The sequence below is a fragment of the Carcharhinus amblyrhynchos genome, chromosome 6, assembly GCF_965287045.1.
Source record: "Carcharhinus amblyrhynchos chromosome 6, sCarAmb.v2.hapA, whole genome shotgun sequence".
Lineage (NCBI taxonomy): Eukaryota > Metazoa > Chordata > Chondrichthyes > Carcharhiniformes > Carcharhinidae > Carcharhinus > Carcharhinus amblyrhynchos.
The window spans coordinates 114167325-114190449 of NC_137329.1; the positions used below are offsets into that span (position 1 = coordinate 114167325).

Sequence of the window (23125 nt, forward strand, 5' to 3'; positions counted from 1 at the left end):
GGTTCAATCTACCAGCCTTAACTGCCTTAATTATGATGTGATTTCATGTGCGCCTGTGGCGATATGATTGCAGGATTTATTATGTACCAATCAGCACAGGGGTTAGCACTGCTGCCTCACGATGCCAGGGACCTGGGTTTGATTATTGACATGGTCACTGTCTGTGTGGAGGCTGCACATTTTCTCCATGTCTGCATGCGTTTCCTCTGGGTGCTCTGATTTCCTCCCAGTCTGAAAGGTGTGCTGGTTAGGTGCGTTGGCCGTGCTAAATTCTCCCTCAGTGTACCCGAACAGGCGGCAGAGTGTGGCAAGTAGGGGATTTTCACACTAACCTCATTGCAGTGTTAATGTAAGCCTACTTGTGACATTAATAAATAAACTAAACTAATATGGCAAGTAATTTTCAGTTATGTTATTGGAGAAATGGTCAGAACTTTTAACAGCAGATTTGTTTTACTGTTTTTCAGCACATTGTATTTACAGTGAGTTTCCTTCTGTCCTACTGGATTCCTGACGTGCCAAAACACATTAAAGAGCAGATTAAGCGGGAGACGTATCTGACACAGAAGCTTCTGCATGAATCCCATCTTACAGCATGGCACAACAAAATGGCTGCCGGCACCAAAAATCTATTAAAAAATGCAGAGGGCCTGAAAATGACGGACATGGATGTATAAAAAAAACTGTAATTTTTTAATTTTGTTTTTTTTTACAAAGGATTGGGAGGTTGCTTTAATTATTTGCTTTCCAAGACAAATATTTTTAATGACATTGTACATAAACCTGCAACTGGACGGTCTGATAGTTAGATATTTGACCTATGGATTTTGTAACATTGACACTGTGATGTTGGCTCAAGAGGTAGTCCACACAAGTGGCCATTTGCTCCTATATCTACAGAGGTTTGAGAGATATAGCACTTCAAATATCATAAAATATGAAACTGGATTATTTTAGAATAAAACAATTTGTATTAACAAGAGGTTTATGAACAAAACTGCAGCAACTGAGCATTGCTGCTACTGGATCAACATGTAGTCCATAGCTGGTATGAGGATACCTTTCAGCTATTTTGCATGGCAGGTTTTCTCTCTGCTGATTTTGTAACTAAATACAGTTGCCCAGGAACAGACTAGGATTTCTTAAAGTACCCTGCATGATAGCGGCAGAGTAAGTTTTCAGGGTAAGGGGTGAAGAACAACTGTAGGCTTTAATATATTGAATGAACAGAATATGTTCTCCAGCCTTAACCAAACTTGTCTTTAATCTTCTGCACTGAATCCCAGTCACAAGGTGATGCTCGTACCACTTCTACTCGTAGCTCCTTTCTGCCCCTCCTCCTGTCAGTTTGCCACGGGTTCTCGTATAAATTCAGCTGGAGGAAATCCTTCACCCATGCCTCGCCTGCAATTGACTTCCAGACCTTGAAAAGAAAGAGAGTAGGTGGTGCTTTTCATGACCTCAGGATGTTACAAAATGCTTTGAAGCAAAAGGAACACTTTCTGAAACGTTCTCACTATTGTAATGTAGGAAATGCCACTTACCAGAATGATTGCCCCCTTTAATTCCTGTAGCAACATCTGGCTTCCTGCCATGCAGTGGGCAAACTCCCAGTTGACGCTGAAGGCTCAATATGGTAACAAGGTGGCCATTGGAATTGCAAGTGGGGTCACTGCGCCAAAGATCAGGTGACTGTTTCACCTGCAACTTCCCGTTCTGTTCGTGCACACTCATAAATGGGAACAAGAGTGGGTCAAACCAACCCTCAGGTTTATTCCCTGACAAAATATGATCATGACTAATCTTCTACCTCAATTCCACTTTCCTGCTCTACCTTATATTCCTTGATTCCCTTAGTATCCAAGAATCTATCAGTCTTCGTCTTGAATATACTCGAGGACTGAGGATCCACAGCCTTGTTGGAGTAGATAATTCCAAAGCTTTTCATCCTCTGAGTGCTCCTAACAATACTAACCCATTACTCTGACTCCTAGTTCTGGACTCTTTCATATGTTAGTGTTTCTGATCTATTTGAGTGTGAAAGGGTTAAACCAATCACTGACCGCTACTTATCATGCTGGTGTTTTTCAAATTATACTAAAGCGGAACAATCCAAAGGTATGTGGGTTAGATGCATTGACGATGCTAAATTGCCTTGGTGTCCCAGGATGTGTAGGTTAGTGGGATTAGCGGGGTAAATATATGGGGTTAGGGGGATGGGGCCTGGGTGGAATTGTTGACGGTGCAGACACAATGGGCCGAATGGCCTCCTTAGTGCACTGTAGGGATTCTATTTTAAAACTCCGGAGGGAAATACTATTATGAATTATTTTCATCCTAAGCACTATTTAGAAATGTATACATGTAATTTGTCCCACCATCTTTTCAAAGTGGAAAGTAGCTCCCACGCATGTGATCTTTGTGTCAATTCACGTTCAGTTGGTTCAGCAATGATCAATCTCACCAGTTCTGTCTGTCTTCATCTAGAGGCCCATATGCAGCAAAAGTGTTCAGTTCCGACCTGCTATCTCATTAGTTTTCAGCTGACTTAATAACGTGGGACTGAATTAAAAGTTAGATTGCTCCTTCTGGGTAGACCTTAAGGAAAACTGCATGAAAGTAGTAACATTTTTTGCTTTTTTAACTGCTATTCCAAGCTATGCTCCATGTAAAATTGTTTATGAAAAGCAGAGTCGTAATCACCTATTAATAGCTGTTAAAATTGTCCATAAAAGGCCAATCACAAGAAAATATTAAGATTGGTCGAAGAGAATACAAATAATAAGTTAGTTAGTATCCTCTCTGTCGCGCTTATAGAATCTCTACAGTGCAGAAGGAGGTCATTCAGCCAATATAACCTGCTCTGACAGCAATCCCACCCTGGCCCTATCCCTATAACCCTATGTATTTAGTGTCCCCGATATTAAAGATCAATTTAGCATGGCCAATCAATCTAACCCACACATGTTTGGATTGTGGGAGGCAACTGGAGCACCCAGAGGAAACCCATGGAGACATGGGGAGAACGTACAAACTCCACACAGTCACCTAAGGCCGGAATTGAACTTGGGCCCCTGATGCTGTGTGGCATCAGTTGCCCTCATGTACAAGAATATTTAATTACTGGACAAGTCCACATTTTAAATTAAATGACTTTTAAAACAATAAATCAAGAATCGAGTAGAGATGGATTTCTGAGAGGATCTCTAGTTTCTCTGTCGCAACTTTGACCAAAAAAACTGTGGATAAGCTATGCAGCTTTTTCAGGGTTTTGCACGGTTCATCTGCTGAAAATCCCCTGATTCATCCTGGGAATCTCCATGGAAATTCACCTCCGGTACTTTCTACCCTCAGAAAAGAATTTAACTAACTTTGCAGTACTATATCACCAATACTATGGTGCAATGCTGAATCCAAGCCTTTCAATGGAAAATGAATAAATGGTGTACATCAATAAATGGTGATATAGATGATCAATAAATGCCTTAAATTCAATGTAAAGAACACAGCAGCTCTCTTTTGACATGTAGCTGTGATTGGGCACAAAATAGCAACTGTCAATCATTCATGTCATGCTATCAATATTCGTTAGAATATGATGGGGATTCCACCCAAAACAATGAAAGGTAATTCCAGTAGATATCTGCTCCTCCTTTCATAGGGTTGAATGCTATTCAAGGTAATGGCAGATTCTTAGTAATAACTCTACAAAAAGTCCATTGTATTGCCAACCGTCCTTCAGTAAAGGGCTCAATCAGTTCCATCCATCTCTTGGCACCTCTGATTAATAGAATGTGTAATAAGGTGCAGTCACTACTTTGCACTTAAAAAATATCAAGTAATTATTTGATCTGAAACATTTATCAGATAGTTAAACAATATTTCAGTACGTCTTTCCTGAATGCCAAAGGCTGTACAAATTAATGTGCACAGTATTTGTGCCTTTATAACTTTATATTTTTCAATGTAGTCATCTTTGTAATAATTATTCTCAATTATAAGTATTTTCCATAGAACTGGTAATAACCCATTTCCTTTTTGATCATAACATTGTATGCCTGGACCATTAAGTAACTAACATAGTTAATTATGACAAATTGGTATAGACACAAAGCATGTATCATTCAAATATAGTAGCATAAAAATATTACTGGCTAATTGGGATTTCCTGTTAAACAGCAACAGCATTCTGATATATATTTTTATACTTCAATTCTGCATGCTGTTTTAAAATTTAAAGTGTTTCCTTCCCATTGGAATGATCAATATTTTGCAAAATGCTAATTAAGCAGTTTTAGAATGATGACCAATGTCAACCATTGGTTTGTCAAATGTGTTCCCATTATAATCATGGACCAAGGATAAGTTTTTGGTGGTGATTAACTAAAAGTACACATTTTGATTCTTACTTTTGATTAACTATCAATTTATTGGTTCAATCCAACTTATTTTGAAAAATTATCTTGTTATCATGTCAATTATAATCTTGCGGTTATCACATTGTGAAGTGACCTAATTTTGTATCACCTTGAGGATATCCCTCACTGTCATTAATAATTTTACTGATGCGGTTGACTCCCAACTGCCCTTGGGCAACTAGCGATGGACAGTGAATGCTGGCCAGCCAGCGATGCCCATGTCCCACAAATGAATCTAAAAAGGGGGTCTCTTAGATGTGGGGCTTCCAAGCATTGCAATTTAATTCAGCATTTTCTGCATTTTTGTGGATACATTAAGGGCCATTATTGCATACTTCTCAGCTGGATTGGAGAATTTTGTTGTCAATTGTACCTCCAGGTGACAATTTAGCTATGTAAGAAGGTTTGATGATTGGGCCAAGTTATGCAATTAAGAATAATGGTGAGGCTAAAATAGCTTGTGAATTGGGGAGCACCTTCCAGCAAATGCACATTCATAGATATTTATGTCAAACAAGAAGTTCTGACGAAGATGCCTTTCTTCTCCAGATACTGGCATCTCATCAATAGACTCCCCATAAAATGCATGAAACAACAATTATTACGCTGTATTTAGCTGATATAGTAAGAAGTCTCACGACACTAGGGTAAAGTTTATTTGGAATCACGAGCTTTCCGAGCACTACCCCTTCATCATGTGAGTGATTTCATAAACATATCATTTATAGACAAAAGACTCAACTGCAAGATAATTCAAGCCTGAAGAAACAAAAGTTACATATGTAACTTCCAATCTTGTATCTTGTAATTAAGTCTTTGTCTATATATGCCATGTTTGTGACCACTCACCTGATGAAGGAACAGTGCTCTGAAAGCTTGTGATTTCAAATACACCTGTTGGACTTTAACCTGACATTTTGAGACGACTTACTGTGCCATCCCAGTCCAATGCCAGCTTCTCTACATCTTAACTGATATATACACACTAAAATGCCAATGTTTATCACTTTCAATACTACTAACATTTTAAAGGTGCAACAAGTCTTAATTACTGTCAGACATGCTCTTTGCCAATGACTTTTACTTCTCCATATGTAACTTACATGTCTTCAGATTCAAGTTATCATTGAAATTACCCATCTTAATTTGCCTTTCTGTCTCTTGTTTTACTTAATTTGTTAGTTTTTTACCTTCCTTAAGAAGTAGGCCGTTCAGCCCATCGAGTCTGCTCTGCTATTTAATGAAACCATGACTCTTTCACTTTCTGTGCTTGATTTGACATTGAATTCAGTATTCAGACTGAATTCTGAGTTTTGTTCATTAATGATTCATTCATCCAGTTAAGGAGATGCATGGTTTATTGACCTATTCACAAGTTCCAGATGCTGCAATGAGGGTGCGGCACTCTTGTGATGGTTGGCTGACAGTACAAAAACCAATTAAAAAGAGCGTGGGAAAGTTCAAGTGTAACAAATGGTTGATGCCGTTTATCTGCAAAATTTGATCCAATATATCTTTCAATGGACATTTTTCTTTCATTCCTGTTATAGATTAACCTACATAAAGGCAACTTTAGCATAAGAGTGCATATTCATAATTTGGATTTGGGTCTATTTAAATGAATAAAGAAGGAGATCCAGCCCTATGTGACTAATAACCTTGTTTTATGTTTTCATCGAAATTTATAATATTTTTAACATAAATCCATTTTTAAAAATCTGAGAGATTGAATGTCTTTAAATCTGGAATATCAGAAAAGGAGGAAATTGTCACCTTGGCAAAAATAAAGTTAAACTAATTTTGTAGATCGCAAGATTGGACGACATAACTCATTTTCTTGAAGTTCAGTCATATTACGCACAACCAAGCATTTCTCACTGGACAAAGCAATTAATGGAAAAGAATCTTGACATGTTTAGAGGACATTGGGAAGGAAATACATTTTAATTGGTGAACAATTCTACCACAATATATTGCTTTGCTCTAAGCTCTGATTAGGATGAAGTTAACACTTATAGATCTCTATTTTTGCAAAAATTTTAATTATCTCCATTTTACTTTCAAAGGTCCCATTTATTGTTAAGCAAAATATCACATTTCATACCTACAACTTTGTCAGATGAATGTAGTTTGTTTAACCCAAAATGTTAAGTTGTAAAGACTGGAATTCGCTATGTGGTGAACATATATATGGCTGATGCATGATATTATATCTTGTGAGCATACAAAATGTTTTAATAGGTACTTATTTCTTTGAAAACCTGTAATGAAGTTACAGTATAGATACTTTATTTCTGTTCTGTTCTCTGTGTACTTATGGAACACACTTCAGTCCTTACCAAAGAGCACCAATAATTTGGAATAAAATATATTTGTTTTTAGTTTTGTCTTTTTCTTGCAAGCACTCTATTTTAAAACGTGGTTTTATCTAAATTGTATTGTAACTGTTAATAGGCTAATTGTGATCATCAAGGTTTATTTTGCTGGGAAGACGCTACACAAATATCAAACGTGCCTACCACTCTATCGCCCACCCACACTTTGGCAATTCAGACCACAAGGCTGTGCTGTTGCTTCCAGCTTGCAAGCAAAAGCTGAAACAGAAGAATCCGTCAAAGGAAGTTGTGCATTGTTGGCCTGGGGAATCAGAAGAATCTCCTACACAAGTTCTAAGAGGCAGAAGACTGGTTGGTATTTTAAAAACTCTGCGACCAGCCTGAATGAGTACACCACGACAGTAACTGACTTCATTAGTAATGTATCCCTAAGAAGCAAATCCATGTGTTTCCTAACCGGAAACCATGGATGAACAGGGATATCCACTGCTTGCTGAAGTCCAGGCCTGAGGCTTCAAATCAGGTAACCCCGACCTATACAATAAAGCCAGATATGATTTCAGGAAATCCATCAAAGATGCCAAAAGATGTTACCGGACCAGAGTCCCAGGCGAGTCACACAGACCCCCACTGATTATGGCAAGGTCCGCAAGACTTAACAGGCTACAAGATGAAGGCATGTAAAATTGCTGGCACCAACGCACCCCTCACTGATGAGCTCGAAGCATTCGATGCCGGTTTTGATCAAGAGGTCAGTGAGAGCACGGCCTCCACCCCGGGAGCCTTGAGCAAACCTGTATCCAAGGTCACCATCAAAGACGTCAGAGCAGTCTTCGCAAAGATCAACCCACAGAAAGTGACTGGCCCAGATGGTGTATCCAGAAGTGCACTTGGATCCTGCACTGAACAACTGGTGGGGGTATTCGCAGATATCTTCAACCTCTCTACAATAATCTGAGGTCTCTATCTGCTTCAAGAAGACAACCATCATCCTGGTGCCAAAGAAAAGGCAGGCAGCGTGCCTTAGCAGCTATCATCCGGTGCTCTGACATCCATCGTTAGGAAATGCTTTGAAAGATTAGTCATGGCACAAATCAATTCCACTCTCCCGGACCGCCTGGATCCACTACAGTTCACCTATCATCACAACAGGTCCAGAGCAAACCTCATCTTCCTGGCCCTGCACTCAACCCTCGAACACCTAGATAACAAAGACGCTTGAATAGAATCCTATTTATTGACTACAGCTCAGCCTTCAATACCATTATTCCTACGAAACTCATTTCCAAACTCTGTGGCCTGGGGCTTGGCTCCTCCCTCTGCGACTGGACCCTGAACTAATGAGCCCACAGACTGCAATCATAATATAAGACATAGGAGCAGAATTAGGTCACTCGGCCCATTGAGTCTGCTCTGCCATTCAATCATGGCTGATATATTTCTCATCCCCATTCTCCCGCCTTTTCCCCATAACCCTTGATCCCCTTATTAATCAAGAACCTATCTCTTTTGAAGACACTCAATGACTTGGCCTTCAGAGCCTTCTGATGGAAAATAGTTCGTCAGGTTCACCACTGTCTGCCTGAAGAAATTCCTCCTAATTTCTGTTTTAAAGGGTTGTCTCTTTAGCCTGAGGTTGTGCCCTCGGGTTCTAGTTTTCCCTACTAGTAGAAATATCCTTTCCATGTTGTCCACTCCATCCAGATCTCACAATATCCTGTAAGTTTCAATAAGATCCCCCTTCATCCTTCTAAACTCCAATGAGTACAGAGTCCTCAACCATTCCTCATATGGCAAGCTCTTCATTCCAGGGATCATTCTTGTGAACCTCCTCTGACCCTTTTCAAGGCCAGCACATCCTTCCTTAGATACGGAGCATCACCGTACTCCAAATGGGGTCTGACCAGAACCGTATACAGCCTCAGAAGTACATCCCTGCTCTTGTATTCTAGCCCTCTCGACATGAATGACATTGCATTTGCCTTCCGAACTGCCCACTGAACATGCGCGTGAACCTTGAGAATTTTGAACAATGATTCCCAAGTCCCTTTGTGTTTCTGATTTCCTAAGCATTTTGCCATTTAGAAAATAATCGATGCCTCCATTTCTCCTTCCAAAGTGCATAATCTCACACTTTTCCACATTGTATTCCATCTGCCACTTCTTTGCCCACTCTCCTAACCTGTCCAAGTCCTTCTGCAGCCCTCCTGCTTCCTCAATGCTGCCTGTCCTTCTACATATCTTTGTATCATCTACAAATTTAGCAACAGTGCCTTCAGTTCCTTTCTCCAATCGTTCATGTATATTGTGAAAAGTTGTGGTCCCAGCACTGACCCCTGAGGCACACCACTAGTCACCAGCTGCCACCTTGAACAAAAAACTTTATCTCCACTCCCTGCCTTCTGCCGGTCAGCCAATGGTCTATCCATGCCAGGATCTTACCCTTAACACCATGGTCACTTAACTTATTTAACAGTCTCCTATGCGACACCTTGTCAAATGCCTTCTGTAAATCTCAATAAATCATGTCCATAGTTCTCCTTTAACTTCCTTGTTGCCTCTTCAAAGAACTCTCACAGATTTGTCAGACATGATCTCCTCTTAACAAAGCCATGCTGACTCAGTTCTGTTTTATCATACACTTCCCAGTACTCAGTAAGGATATGCAACAACACCTCCTCCGCAATCATCCTCAACACCAGTGCCCCACATGGCTGTGTCCTCAGCTGCTTACTTATACACCTGTGACTATGTGGCCAAATTCCCTTCCAACTCAATTTTCAAGTTTGCTGATGACATACCGTAGTGGGTCAGATCTCAAACAATGAACCGACAGAGTACAACAAAGAGGTAAGAATCTGGTGAACTGGTGCGATGACAATCTCTTCCTCATTATCAATAAAATGAAGGAGATAGTCATTGACTTCAGGAGGCATAGTGGATAACATGCCCCTGTCTATATCAATGGGGATGAAATAGAAATAGAAATGGTCAAGAGCTACAAATTTTTAGGTGTCCATAACACCTGGTCCCTTTATGCCGACACTATAATTAAGAAAGCCAACCAACGCCTCTACTTTCTCAGAAGACTAAGAAAATTTGGCTCATCTGTGCGACTCTCACCAACCTTTATAGATGCACCATAGAAAGCATTCTTTCTGGTTGTATCACAGCTTGGTATGGCTCCTGCTCTGTCCAAGACTACAAGGGGCCATGAATGTAGCCCAATCCATCACGCAAACCAGCCCCCTATCCATTGACTCTGTCTAGACTTCCCGCTGCCTTGGAAAAGCAGCCAGCATAATTAAGGGCCCTACACACCCTGGACATTCTCTCTTCCACCTCTTCTGTCGGGAAAAAGATACAGAAGTCTGAGGACATGTACCAAGCGACTCAAGAACAGCTTCTTCCCTGCTGCCATCAGACTTTTGAATGGTTCAACTCGCATTAAGTTGAGCTTTTCCTACACCCTAGCTACGACTGTAACACTACAATCTGCACTCTTATCCTTCTCTACGTACTGTATGCCTTGTCTGTACAGTGCGCAAGAAACAATATTTTTCACTGTACTTACTAATACATGTGACAATAATAAATCAAATCAAATACACAGAAAAATCAAGCTGCAGGCAGGAGAGCCCTTTCTCTCTCTGAAGCCTGGAGACTGGGACCTGCCAGAGAGTAGATTTATTTCTCAGAAATTCAGCTGTTTAATGATATATCCATCGCTGGATATTTCTGTATTGGAATCAGAGCTATGTGTCCCTCTGTTTCTGTCCAGAAGGGTTAAAAAGCTGAAAACCTAACATCCGCGGGAGCAAATCTTTTTTTTTGGTGCTAATTGGTTCTGAAGTAGGTTTCTGTCTATGGGGATATTGCTTAAATTGGAACAATAGAGATGGATAGAAGTTAAGAATTATATTTTGTCATGTTTAAGTATTTTAATTGATAAAAATTATGCTTTTTTTGTTATATTCTAACTGTGTTCTTAAATAAAGTTTGTTTTAGTAAAATCTTCCCAGTGGGTCACTGGACTCAATCTTAGAGTGAAATACCCTATGTTCACCCTAATGCCAAAATCAAATGTAAAAGTAATGGTCTAGGTTAACTTCATAACATCCTTTGAAGTTTCTGACCTGGTCCCTAACAGTATTGTGTGGAGGAGAACAATTGCAGTAGCTATTTAGCATGAGTAACAGTCCTGGTGAACAAGTTAGATTTAAAGGCTGTCAAGACCATTTCACTAAGTTTTAAGATTTTAAATTTGCATGAACTCACCACTAATTTTATTGAAATTATTGTGTACTATTGTCTCTTAAACTAATAAATGTCTGAAAAACTGGAGAGATTTTCAATAATTTATTTGTTAAATGTGAAAAACTATTATCTCAAATACAATCTTAATTGATGTATTATAGTTTTCCTGCGTGGGAATCCTATTTAAAGTACCAGCTCAGCCACATTTTCTGTTAGCATCAGACCTTTACTTCCACCCTCTGGTTATAAGAGGTATTGCAGTGCTTTAGCCTCTCCAACAAATGTAGAAGATAATTTCACTGAAGGAAACAGGATTGCTGTGAAAGAATGTCAACAAATAACAAAATAAACAAGAACTTTGGGGATAAGCCAATTTGTTCATTGTATGACCATCAAAGTGACATTCAGGCTGCAAATGCTGGAATGTTAACTGATACAGTAGGGAAGGCGATGGCCTATTGGTATTATTGCTGGACCATTAATCCAGAAAACTCAGTTAATGTTCTGGAGACCCGGGTTCAACTTGCCATGGCAGTTTGTGGAATTTGAATTCAACAAGAAATATCTGGGATTAAGAATCTACTAATAATCATGCAATCATTGTCAATTGTTGGAAAAATCCATCTGCTTCACTGGATGTCCTTTAGGGAAGGAAGTTGTCCTTAACTGGTCTGGCCTACGTGTGATTCCAGAACCACAGCAATGCGGTTGACTCTTAACTGCCCTCCAAGGGCAACCAGGGATAGGTAATAAATGCTGGCCAGCCAATGACACCATATCCCACGAACAAATGAAAAAAAAGGTGGCAAACTCAATTGCATTTGTCACTAGAATGTATTGCAAAGAATGAATTATGAAATGACGGAAGATGCATTTAGCCCATCGAACTGTCAAATTGGATGGAGTTGTGGTTAGCATTGCTGCCTTACAGCACCAGGGATTGGGGTTCAATTCGGGTCTTGGGTAACTGACTGTGTGAAGTTTGCATGTTCTCCCCATGTTTGCGTGGGTTTCGTCTGGGTGCTCCGGATTCGCCCGCAGTCCAAAGATGTGCGGGTTAGGTGACTGGCCATAATAAATTGAATTCGATGGGCTAAATGCATCTTCCGTCATTTCATAATTCATTCTTTGCAATACATTCTAGTGACAAATACAATTGAGCGTCAGGGGAATTAGAAAGGGGAATGTGTGGGGTTACGCGGATAGGACCTGACCTGATTGTTGTCAGTGTGGGCTCGATGGGCTGAATGACCTCCTTCTGCACTGTAGGGATTCTATGAAATGAAATAGGATCAAACGATTGGGTAGATGACCAGAGTAGCTGTGGTCCATTCAGCCCGTCCATTTTTCAAATAATTTCATCGTGGAATTCAAATAAAGAACAAAGAACAAAAACAGGCCCTTCGGCCCAACGAGCCCACGCCGCCATTTTAACACTACCAGTCCCCCCTCCACCCATGACCCTTATCTATTGTTTTATGGCCATCCAGATTGAGGGAAACTAATTTAGGGACAATTTATTCCTGCCAATCAGCCTAATAGCACATCTTTGGGGTGTGGGAGGAAACCGGAGCACCCGGAGAAAACCCATGCAAGCACGGGGAGAGTGCACAAACTCCCACAGACACCGCCCAAATCCATGTGTCTGCACAGCAAACAGCGATAGTCACCGAGCTGTCGTCTTGCCCAGCATCTGGTCCAGTTTAAGCACACACTAATGACATGAAGCTCTAGGCCAATCTCGAACAACCAAGAGCAGCCCAAGTACTACCCATCGCGTGTATGCCCCTCATTGGACAACAAGGCGGACCGACTTAAAACCTGTGAATGAAAAGAGAAAAAACATTATTATCGTACCATATCCATTTACCTTACCAGGGACGCCCCAATGCTAATGACCCTTATTTAAAACAATCTCCTATATCCATCCATCTCCAACCCACTCATGTGCCTGTCTAGGTTACTCTTAAACAGCTCTAGCATGCTTGCCTCCACCACCTTACTTGGCAGAGCATTCCATACCCCCACTACCCTCTGTGTGAAAAACCTCCCTCTAATATCTGTGTAATACCTCTCCCCCCTCACCTTAAGCCCATGGCCCCTCGTACTGTGTGTCTCTATCATAGGAAATAGCTTACCTCTGTTTACTCTATCTATACCCTTCATAATCTTATACACCTCTATTAGATCCCCCCTCAGTCGCCGTCTTTCAAGGAAGAACAGCCCCAATTTGTTCAATCTTTCCTCATACCCCAGTCCTTCCATGCCAGGCAACATCCTGGTAAACCTCCTCTGCACTCTCTCCAGAGTCTCCACGTCCTTCTGGTAGTAAGGCAACCAGAACTGGACACAGTACTCTAAATGCGGCCTAACCAACGTTCTATACAACTGCACCATTAGACTCCAGCTCTTATATTCTATACCCCTTCCTATAAAGGCTAACATACTATAGGCTTTCTTCACAACCTTCTCCACTTGTACTGCCACCTTCAAAGACTTGTGCACTTGCACCCCCAGGTCTCGCTGTGATTCTATACTCCTTATGAGCTTACCCTTTATCATATAACTCCCCCCTACATTATTCCGGCCAAAATGCATCACCTCACATTTATCCAGATTAAACTCCATTTTCCATGAATCTGCCCAATATACCAGCCTATCAATATCCTGTTGTATTGCCAGACACTGCTCCTCACTGCCTGCCAATCCAGCCATCCTGGTGTCATCAGCAAATTTGCTGATCACACCACTTACTCCCTCTTCCAAGTCATTTACATACACTACAAAGAGAAGAGGTCCCAGTACTGAGCCCTGCGGCACACCACTAGTGACAGACCTCCAGCTAGAAAAGGACCCCTCCACTACTACTCTCTGACTCCTCTTTGCAAGCCAGTTCTCAACCCATCTAGATACCTGGCCACGTATCCCATGAGCCTTAATCTTTTCTACCAACCTACCATGAAGGACCTTGTCAAACGCTTTACTGAAATCCATATAGACGGCATCAACGGCTCATCCCTCGTCGACCGTTTTTGTCACATCCTCAAAAAATTCTACCAGATTCGTAAGGCAAGAATTCCCCTTTACAAAGCCATGCTGCGTACCCTTAATCAGATCACAACGCTCTAAGTGCTCATACATCCTCTCCATCAACTTGCCTACCACTGACATCAAACTCACCGGCCTATAGTTACCCGGGTTATACCTCCTACCCTTTTTAAACAACGGTACCACGTTCGCTATCCTCCAGTCCTCTGGGATCTCACCTGTGTCCAAAGAAGAGACAAAGATTTGCATCAGAGGCCCAGCAATTTCATCTCTCACCTCCCTAAGCAGCCTGGGATAAATGCCATCGGGCCCCAGAGATTTATCAGTTTTAATGCTACCTAAAAGCCCTAACACTTCTTCCCTCGTAATGGATAGATCCTTCAATTGGTCTACAGCTCCCTCGATGACCGTACCAGACATCAAGCCCCTCTCCTTCGTGAATACCGACGCAAAATATTCATTCAGGATCTCCCCCATTCCCTCAGACTCTCAGCACAATTCCCCTCGTCTGTCCCTGAGGGGACCGATTTTACCCCAGCCACCTTTTTGCTCCTAACATAGGAGTAAAACGCCTTTGGATTTTCCTTAATCCTACCTGCCAAAGCCATTTCATGCCCCCTTTTTGCCCTCCTAACTCCCCTTTTGAGATCCCTCCTACTCTCTCTGTACTCCTCCAACGCTCTCTCCGTTCCCAGCTGCTTAGACCTGACATATGCCTCTCGTTTCTTCCTAACCAGGTCTTCTATATCTCTATTAATCCAGGGCTCTCTAATCCTACCTTTCCCATCCTTTCTCCTAATCGGCACATGCCTTTCCTGCACCCATTGCAGTTTTCCCTTGAAAGACTCCCACGTGCCTAACGTGGACTTGCCCTCCAGCAGCCTATCCCAGTCTGTATCCCTAAGCTCCTGCCTAATCCGGCCATATCTAGCCTTCCCCCAATTTAGCACCCTCCCCTTAGGACAGCACGTTATTTTCTGCAAGGTCATACCTTTAGTGTTTATATTAAGCTATTTGAACCCTGTCTGAGATTATGCGTGAAATTTTATCAGAATTTGGCAAAGTATCAGTTCTGGTGACAGAACTGGTGTGAATCTCTCCAACTCCACTGGCCAGTTTTTCTCTCCCGATCCTGTCCTGTTAACTCCCAGAATAAAGAGTGGGTTTGGTTTGCGCCATCACTTTGGCAGGGCAGGGACTCTGAGACCCAGTAACCAGTTCCACTGAGATTGTGGCGCTATTTTTAAAGGTTGCCCCCTTCACTGAAACAAAACATAAGAACATAAGAAATAGGAGCAGGAGTAGGCCATCTAGCCCTTCGAGCCTGCCCCGCCATTCAATAAGATCATGGCTGATCTGTCGTGGCTCAGTTCCACTTTCCCGCCCTCTCCTCATAACCCTTAATCCCGTTGCCTATCAAAAACCCATCAACCCGCGTCTTAAATATATTTAGCGAGGCAGCCTCCACCACTTCAACGGGCAGAGAATTCCAGAGATTCATCACCCTTTGAGTGAAGAAGTTCCTCCTCAACTCCGTTCTAAACTGCCCCCCCCCTTATCTTGAGGCTGTGCCCTCTAGTCCTACTGTCCTTTCTGAGCGGGAAGAGTCTCTCCACCTCTATCCTATCCATCCCATTCATCATCTTATATGTCTCAATGAGATCTCCCCTCATTCTTCTAAACTCTAACGAGTACAAGCCTAGTTTATTCAGCCTCTCCTCATAATTCAACCCCCTCAACTCCGGTATCAGCCTAGTAAACCTCCTCTGCACTTCCTCCAAGGCCAAAATATCCTTGCGTAAGTGCGGCGACCAAAACTGCACACAGCACTCGAGCTGCGGCCTCACCAGTGCCCTGTACAGCTGCAGCAAGACCTCCCTACTTTTATATTCAATCCCCCTCGCTATGAAGGCCAGCATCCCATTTGCCTTCCTGACCACCTGCTGCACCTGCAGGCAGGGTTTTTGCGACTCATGCACAAGGACCCCAAGGTCCCTCTGCACCGTTGCATGCTGCAGTTTTTCGCCATGTAAGTAATAATCCTTCCTACCATTATTCCTACCAAAGTGGACAACTTCACACTTGCTAACATTAAATTCCATTTGCCAGTTCCTGGCCCATTCGCCCAGCCTATCTAGATCCTTCTACAGACTTTCCACACCCTCCACGCAATTTGCCGTTCCACCAATCTTGGTGTCATCAGCAAATTTCGACACCATACACTCGGTTCCCTCCTCCAGATCATCTATATAAATGGTAAATAGCTGAGGCCCCAGCACCGATCCCTGGGGCACTCCACTAGTCACCAACCGCCAATCCGAATAGCACCCATTGACCCCCACTCTCTGCCTCCTATTTGACAGCCAATCCCCTATCCACGCTAACACCCTACCCCCAACTCCATGCCCCCTAACCTTCTGTAATAACCTCTTGTGCGGTACCTTATCAAACGCCTTCTGAAAATCAAGAAACACCACATCTACCGGCTCTCCTCTATCCACCGCCCTAGACACATCCTCATAGAACTCCAATAAATTCATCAGACACGATTTCCCCTTAATGAAACCGTGCTGTGTCTGCTCTATCAAACAATTCTCCTCAAGATGCCTCGCTATTTTCTCCTTGATCATGGATTCTAGCATTTTACCTACAACAGACGTTAAACTAACTGGCCTATAATTCCCTGCCTTTTGCCTACTACCCTTCTTAAACAACGGCGTAACATTAGCCATTTTCCAATCTTCCGGCACTTCCCCGGAATCCAGCGAGGTTTGGAAAATAATCATCAAGGCATCCACCATCACCTCCGCCATTTCTTTCAGAACCCTTGGATGCATTCCATCCGGTCCTGGGGACTTGTCCACAATCAGTCCCTCCAGTCTGTCGAGCACTGCCTCTGTAGTAACAATAATGTCATTCAGGCCCTCCACTCCTACCATCTTTCCATCGCTAACACTCGGCAAACTATTTACGTCCTCTTCCATGAAGACTGAAACAAAAAAGTTATTCAAGGCCTCAGCCATTTCCCCAACCCCTACCACTAAATCCCCCCTCTCATCCTCTAAGGGTCCAACGTTCATCCGAGTCAGCCTCTTCCTGTTTATATATTTATAAAAACTCTTACTATCCTTTTTTATATTTAGCGCTAGCCCAGCTTCATAGTTTATCCTACCCTTCTTTAAGGGTAGTTTATCCTACCCTTCTTTAAGGGTAGTTTATCCTACCCTTCTAAAATTAATCTCATCTCCACCACGGAGGTGTCTGTGGAATCTGCAGCACCCCACAGCCCTTCAATCATCCCCGGCATCACTCCACTTGCCCCCACTCCCCCTCTCCTCCCCCCAAACCCTTGCACAATCATTGCTGGCGTTCCCCCAAATCATTTTACGGCCTCACTCGTCCCAAAACCGAAAAATCCCACCCGAGGTCAACAGACCGTTCCATGGTCTGCCCTCACCCGCTCCAATTCCTGTGGTGGGTGGGACGGTAAAACTCCAGCCAATGATTTAGTGATATGATTGCTAGCCTTCTTTTGCCTCCGCCTCCATGCCGTGGCATGACTCAAGTAGAGAGACACTTATTTGACCTAATTGTAAAATTGTGATTTTCATACATATTCAAAATGTGAAGGACACGATGCAAGATTTTTAATAGCCTCAATCTACATACTGTGAAGTTAGCGGGAGTTTTCATAATCTGTTCAACTGTCATTTGCCACAGCTGGGATGCTCCATGTTGTACATTTACTGTGACAAACTCCTGTGGATAACTGGGTAGTAGCAGTTCCGGATGCAATATAAAATACCAAAGCAATAAATCTATTTTTTTCTATCTGTTCCCAGGCTGTGGATAAGACTACCCAACATTTATTGCCTAATTCTAATTGCCCTTCAAAAGCTGATCGTGCACCACCTTCTTGAACCGTTGCAATCCATCTGGTGTGGGTGCAGCCTAAGTGCTGTTAGGAAGGGAGTTCCAGGATTTTGACCTAGCCATAGTGAAAGAACAGCGTTATTGTTCGAAATCAGGGTAGTGTGCAGCTTAAGGAGACTGAATCAGGCACTTAATGCACATTGGCAAACATGATCAGACCATCTCGATATTATCAAATGATAATTCAATCCAAATATATTTGGACAATGTAAGGAAATAATGTTATCAGAAGTGATTAAGAGTCAGATGCAGTGCATTGTATTTACTGGAGGTGGTTTTCCTTTTATATCAAGTCTGTGATCTTAGAGATTAGAGCTAAGTGTTTTCTAAATTAATACAAAACCAAATATTGGCTAATATTCACTCCCCATTTAATACAGCATTGATGACTTTACAACTTTTAGAAAAAGTATTCTAAAATTTTAGTTGGCTGATGTTTGTTTAACTTCGGTTCACTTTTTTAAATGTCTTGCGTGGATTGCAATTCAATCTATTTACCATGAATAGAAAGTTAATGAGATTCTGTAGTACTGTGTACATGACATGATTGTATGTTCAATACAATGCAGCCATAGTACTCCACTGAACTGTATACCTACTCAAGTGAATTATTGTAACACATTCTGTATCATGTGCTCAATTATATATTTAACTTCCATGTAAAGGAAGAAATGCTGTGTAAAGGAAAATTAATGACACTTACTGAATTCCAGTCAGAAGATAATCTTGTTTTTATACTTTTGGAGAGAGATGGTTTGAATGTAGTGGATGACCTCAACACCAATATACAGATGGATGGATGGATTTTTAGACATTAATTTTGGTGTGCTTGGGCAGGCTAATCTTTCACTTCTGGAATGTAAAATGTAGCAATGAAATCCTCTTGTTGCTGGTTCTGAAATTCGGAAGTGAAATTATTTAATCTAGTTTTGTTTTCACAAGGTTGCAAAAGAGGCTCTAATTCAGTGCAAGTTAAACCTTGCCCAAAAATCGACGAGCATAGACAATATGGAAAATGGATATGATCCGTCATGAGATGAGGCCCTAAATGCCCCCTCAGTGGATAAGAACAAAGAACAACACAGCACAAGAAACAGGCCCTTTGGCCCTACAAGCCCACGCCGCCCATTTTAACACATAGGATGTAAAAGATCCCACGGCATTAGTTGAAGTAAGGGCAGTTCCCCTCGTGCCTTGGCTTATATCAATATCACCAAGGAAAAACAGACTATCTGATCAACATCTCATTCCTGTTCAGCTGTCACACTGTTCTCCATTACGACAATCATTACACAGCCACAGTAATTGTCTGTAAAGTAATGATGTGGACTTGCCGGCATTGGGCTGGGATGGGCACAGTAAAAAGATTCACAACACCAAGTTAAAGTCCAACAGGTTATTTGGTAGCACGAGCTTGCAGAGTGCTGCTCCTTCACCAGGTGACGCTGGAGATTCTGGAACTCAGTCTGGCTACCCTGGCTTCCTATGAAGTGTCCCCAGGGTCTACGGGCACCCCAAGGGAGGAGGAAGAGCTAGAGCCCATGCAGGGGCATTCCACCAAGGAAACTCCAGACGTCCCGAGAACTTACAATTCCTCCATTCCTCACACCGGGGCATGTTGGGGCCAGCTGGATGAACAGGTGGCACCAAAACATCAGCGCCGGGGCCCTCCAGGTCTCAGCCCCCCCTGTCCACGTCCACCACCGCACCCCCCCCCCCTCCCCCCCCCAGGGAACGGCCACCAAGGGCATCACAGGCAATGGGGCACGGATCATAGCTGGGCGCTTCCACCTCTGATGTGCATCCTTGGGGAGCACCTAGATGAAGCAGTAGGCCTCACGAGATTAGAAAGTTGTAGGTTCATTAAGAGGGCATGGGTGAAGGTCACCAGTAGTCAATCTTTTTGACCAACCAAATCAAATAAACTGAAGGACAAATAAAAAGAGGCAGCCTCCAAAAAGAAGGTAACTGCGTGAAACAAAAGATAAAACAGGAAGGAATGTGTTAAAAGGGGTCAATAATATACCCCAGTCCCTGCGGTGCCCAACAAGCACGAAAGGCCCCAACAGTACCCTCAGACACCGCATACTCCCCCTCCAGGAACACTCAGCCATGAATGAAACCATGGTAGAGGGGAAGACAGTCAGGGCGGAAGGCCCCCTCGCTCATTGCCTGGACCTATTGATAGCTTGTTTGGCTAGGCCCAGGAGTCCTTCACCTTCCCTGCCCCTGTCCGCATTGGGTAGGGTCACCGGAAATCAGGGTTAAGTTTTGGTCAATGTTAAGAGCAGAATTAAAAATTATTTGCACCTCACAGCTGTGACTAATCTATCTCTGAATCTCCCCCGACAGAGCTGAGTGTACCCCAATCCCACACATCGAGGTGCAGACTGCTGCGCTGCTCGATACCAGCCTCTCGACCAAAGGTCATAGACTGCCTGCACTACTTTCCCCATCATCCTCTGGACCCTTAGTTAAACAGCACCCCTTGGCACCACCTCTCCCACCATCCCTGGACTCCTGGCATCACTTCTCCCGCCTCCACGTGAGCTCCCGACCCTTGACCACATGCTTGTATTCCCAAGGGATTGGGTTGAGAGAGGGTGGGGAAGGATGGGGGTGGGCTGAGAGAGGATGGGGCAGGGTAGAGGGTGGGCTGAGAGAGGATGGGGAAGGGGAAGGGTCATGTGAGTTGAGTAGCGAGCTTTGGGTTGTGGGGGTGGGATGGCGACTGCAATGGATCCTGGGTGGAACAGTGTTGGGAGCAGTCCCCACATATTACCTGTGAGGTGAAGCGGGCTGCAATCAGGGCCTCCCTTGCTGCCCTGCCCTGCTGGGCACCTGCCACTGTCACCTGCCCTCCATCCTCCAGCTCCAGTTGTCCACGTCTGCCTGGTGCCGATCTTCGTCCTCCTTTTCCTCCTCCTCCTTCAGCTGGTCTCCCTGCTGCCGCACTATGTTGTGCAAGATGCAGTACACAATGATATTGTGTGAGGGCTGCATAGGGTCATATCGGAGGGCACCCCTAGTGCGGTCCAGGCAGTGGAATCACATCTGTAACAGGCCTATGCAACACTCTTCTACAGACCGGGTGGCAGCACTTTGTGGCCTCATTGTAGCAGGCCTCCACTTTGGTCTCAGGTCTCCGTACTGGCATCATCAGCCATGACTGCAGCAGCCCTTGTCCTTCACGAGCCATGCCAGCACCCTGGGCTTGTCTTCAAAGAGCCTAGGATGTCCAACTGCCTCAGCACATAGCCGCCATGGACACTCCCTGGGTGGCTTGCACAGACCTACATAATGTTCATCCAATGGTCACATATGATCTGTACATTCATGGAGTGGAACACCTTTCTGTTTATAAATGGTTGCCCCACACCTCGTGGTGACTGCAGAATGATGTGTGTCCCATCCGTTATCCCCTGGACGTGGCGGCGAAGCCTGTAGCCCAGGCCTCCCGCTGACCATGTCTAACATCAAAATGGATGTATTGGTTTGCCCAGGCGTACAAGAAATCTGTCACCTGAACAACACATCTGTGGACTGAGACTAAGGGATCCCACAAAGGTTGTCACTGGGTCCTGAAATGACCCTGTTATATAGAAATTAAATGCCACCATCACCTTAGCTTCTACTGATAGCGGGTGGCTGCCTCTCCCCTCAGGTGCTGGGTGTGCGAACACAGTGCAGGACTGTGATCTTAGGTAGACAGAGCCAACAATGGCACATAACCCCCGACATCCCCTCGAATGATGTTCTGGTCTAGTGCCGCCTAGGCCTCCGCATCCTCCTTCTCCTGGCCACCCTTACGGGAGACTGCTCTCCCACCTCATGGCCATCACTGGCTGCCCCCTGCCCTCCTTCCTGAGGGCTGGCCACTGGCTGCTCCTGGAGTGACCTACCTACACCCTCCACCTCCTAAGCCATCTCCTCCTCCTCCTAAGCCGCCACCATAATGGCCAACTCTAAATCAATGAGACCAAGATCCATTCTGCACGGAGTGGGTTAGAGAGAAAGAGAGAATGATAGATACATGTTATTGCTTGCAACTACCCCAGCAGACCTCCCCCTCTCCTGCCAATCCCTCACTGGGACCAGTACCACCACTTGTGGATGCTGGCAACACATCACAATCTGTGGTGCCGTGCATCACCTGATTAGGTTGCCTGCCACTGGCATCGTGAACACTGCAGGCAGGAGTTGGTGTGCGGGCAAGACCATTGCGCTCCCTTGAGCCATTAACATCAGTGCAACTACTGCATTCCCTTCCAGGCCTGTGCAGGAGCAGGAACAGACTCCTTTTTATCACAAGATAGGATCCCATTCACTGCAGAGTACATGCAGTATGAGTGTCTATGTTCACCAGGACACTCCTGCTTGGAGCACCAGCTACATGAACTGATGAGCCCTCAAGCAGCACGTGGTGCACTTCCCCTTCTTCCCTAAAACCCCAGCACTCAGTCCAGTCCTTCACCACACCCCACAGAACAATGGAACAGCCCAGCGGCTGCAGACGGCAGCCTGACCAGCACTCAGTAAATGCCTCCCAACTCACCCCACAGAGACTACATGGGACATCCCTGGGCCTGGCAACAGTGCTTCCAGCTCACCAAGAGCCTTCTCACAGCAAGTGGAAATTTTCCAGACCCTGCCTCCTAACTCCCCTGCACTCTGGGAGCTGCAGCTCCATAAAACTTACTTCCTGTTCAATGCCAGACCCTGACTTTTATACAGTAGTTGTAATCCCTGCTAGCGTGACGCTACACCGGGTGGTGGTGGGGGTGGGGGGGGGGGGGGTGGTTTGGCAGGGAGGGAAGGGATGGGGGGTGGTTGGGGGAGGGGGGATTGGGGGGGGTTGGGGGAAGGGGGTATTGGGGGGGGTTAGGCGGGAGCATGGGGCAGAAATTTAGTCGCGCACCCACTGATTAGATGACAGGTATGTAAACATATGCTAATGTCTGTTATGCTGATATTCAGTGTGGATCTGTCAGCACCAAAATACCTAGGCTGGGAGAAGCGCAGAGGCCCAGACGCCCAGCACGAATCACGCGAACTGGCCTCTGCTTGAGTCTCCCAGCCCCCTGGGCTAAAAAACAATATTACGTATTGAATAGGGAGCCTCAAAGCTAACAA

General features: G+C 44.0%; 1 protein-coding gene across 3 annotated transcripts in view; it reads left to right on the forward strand.

The window, feature by feature from the left end:
• The window catches only part of ano6 (anoctamin 6), a 115810-nt gene extending 110085 nt beyond the window's left edge, over positions 1–5725 (forward strand). For all 3 annotated transcript variants that reach the window (XM_080191244.1, XM_080191242.1, XM_080191243.1), the window contains one exon: positions 468–5725. In XM_080191244.1, the coding sequence (XP_080047370.1) occupies positions 468–677 (210 nt within the window). In that variant the 3' untranslated portion in view covers positions 678–5725. The remainder of the gene's footprint in view (positions 1–467) is intronic.
• Positions 5726–23125: the final 17400 nt, after the last annotated feature.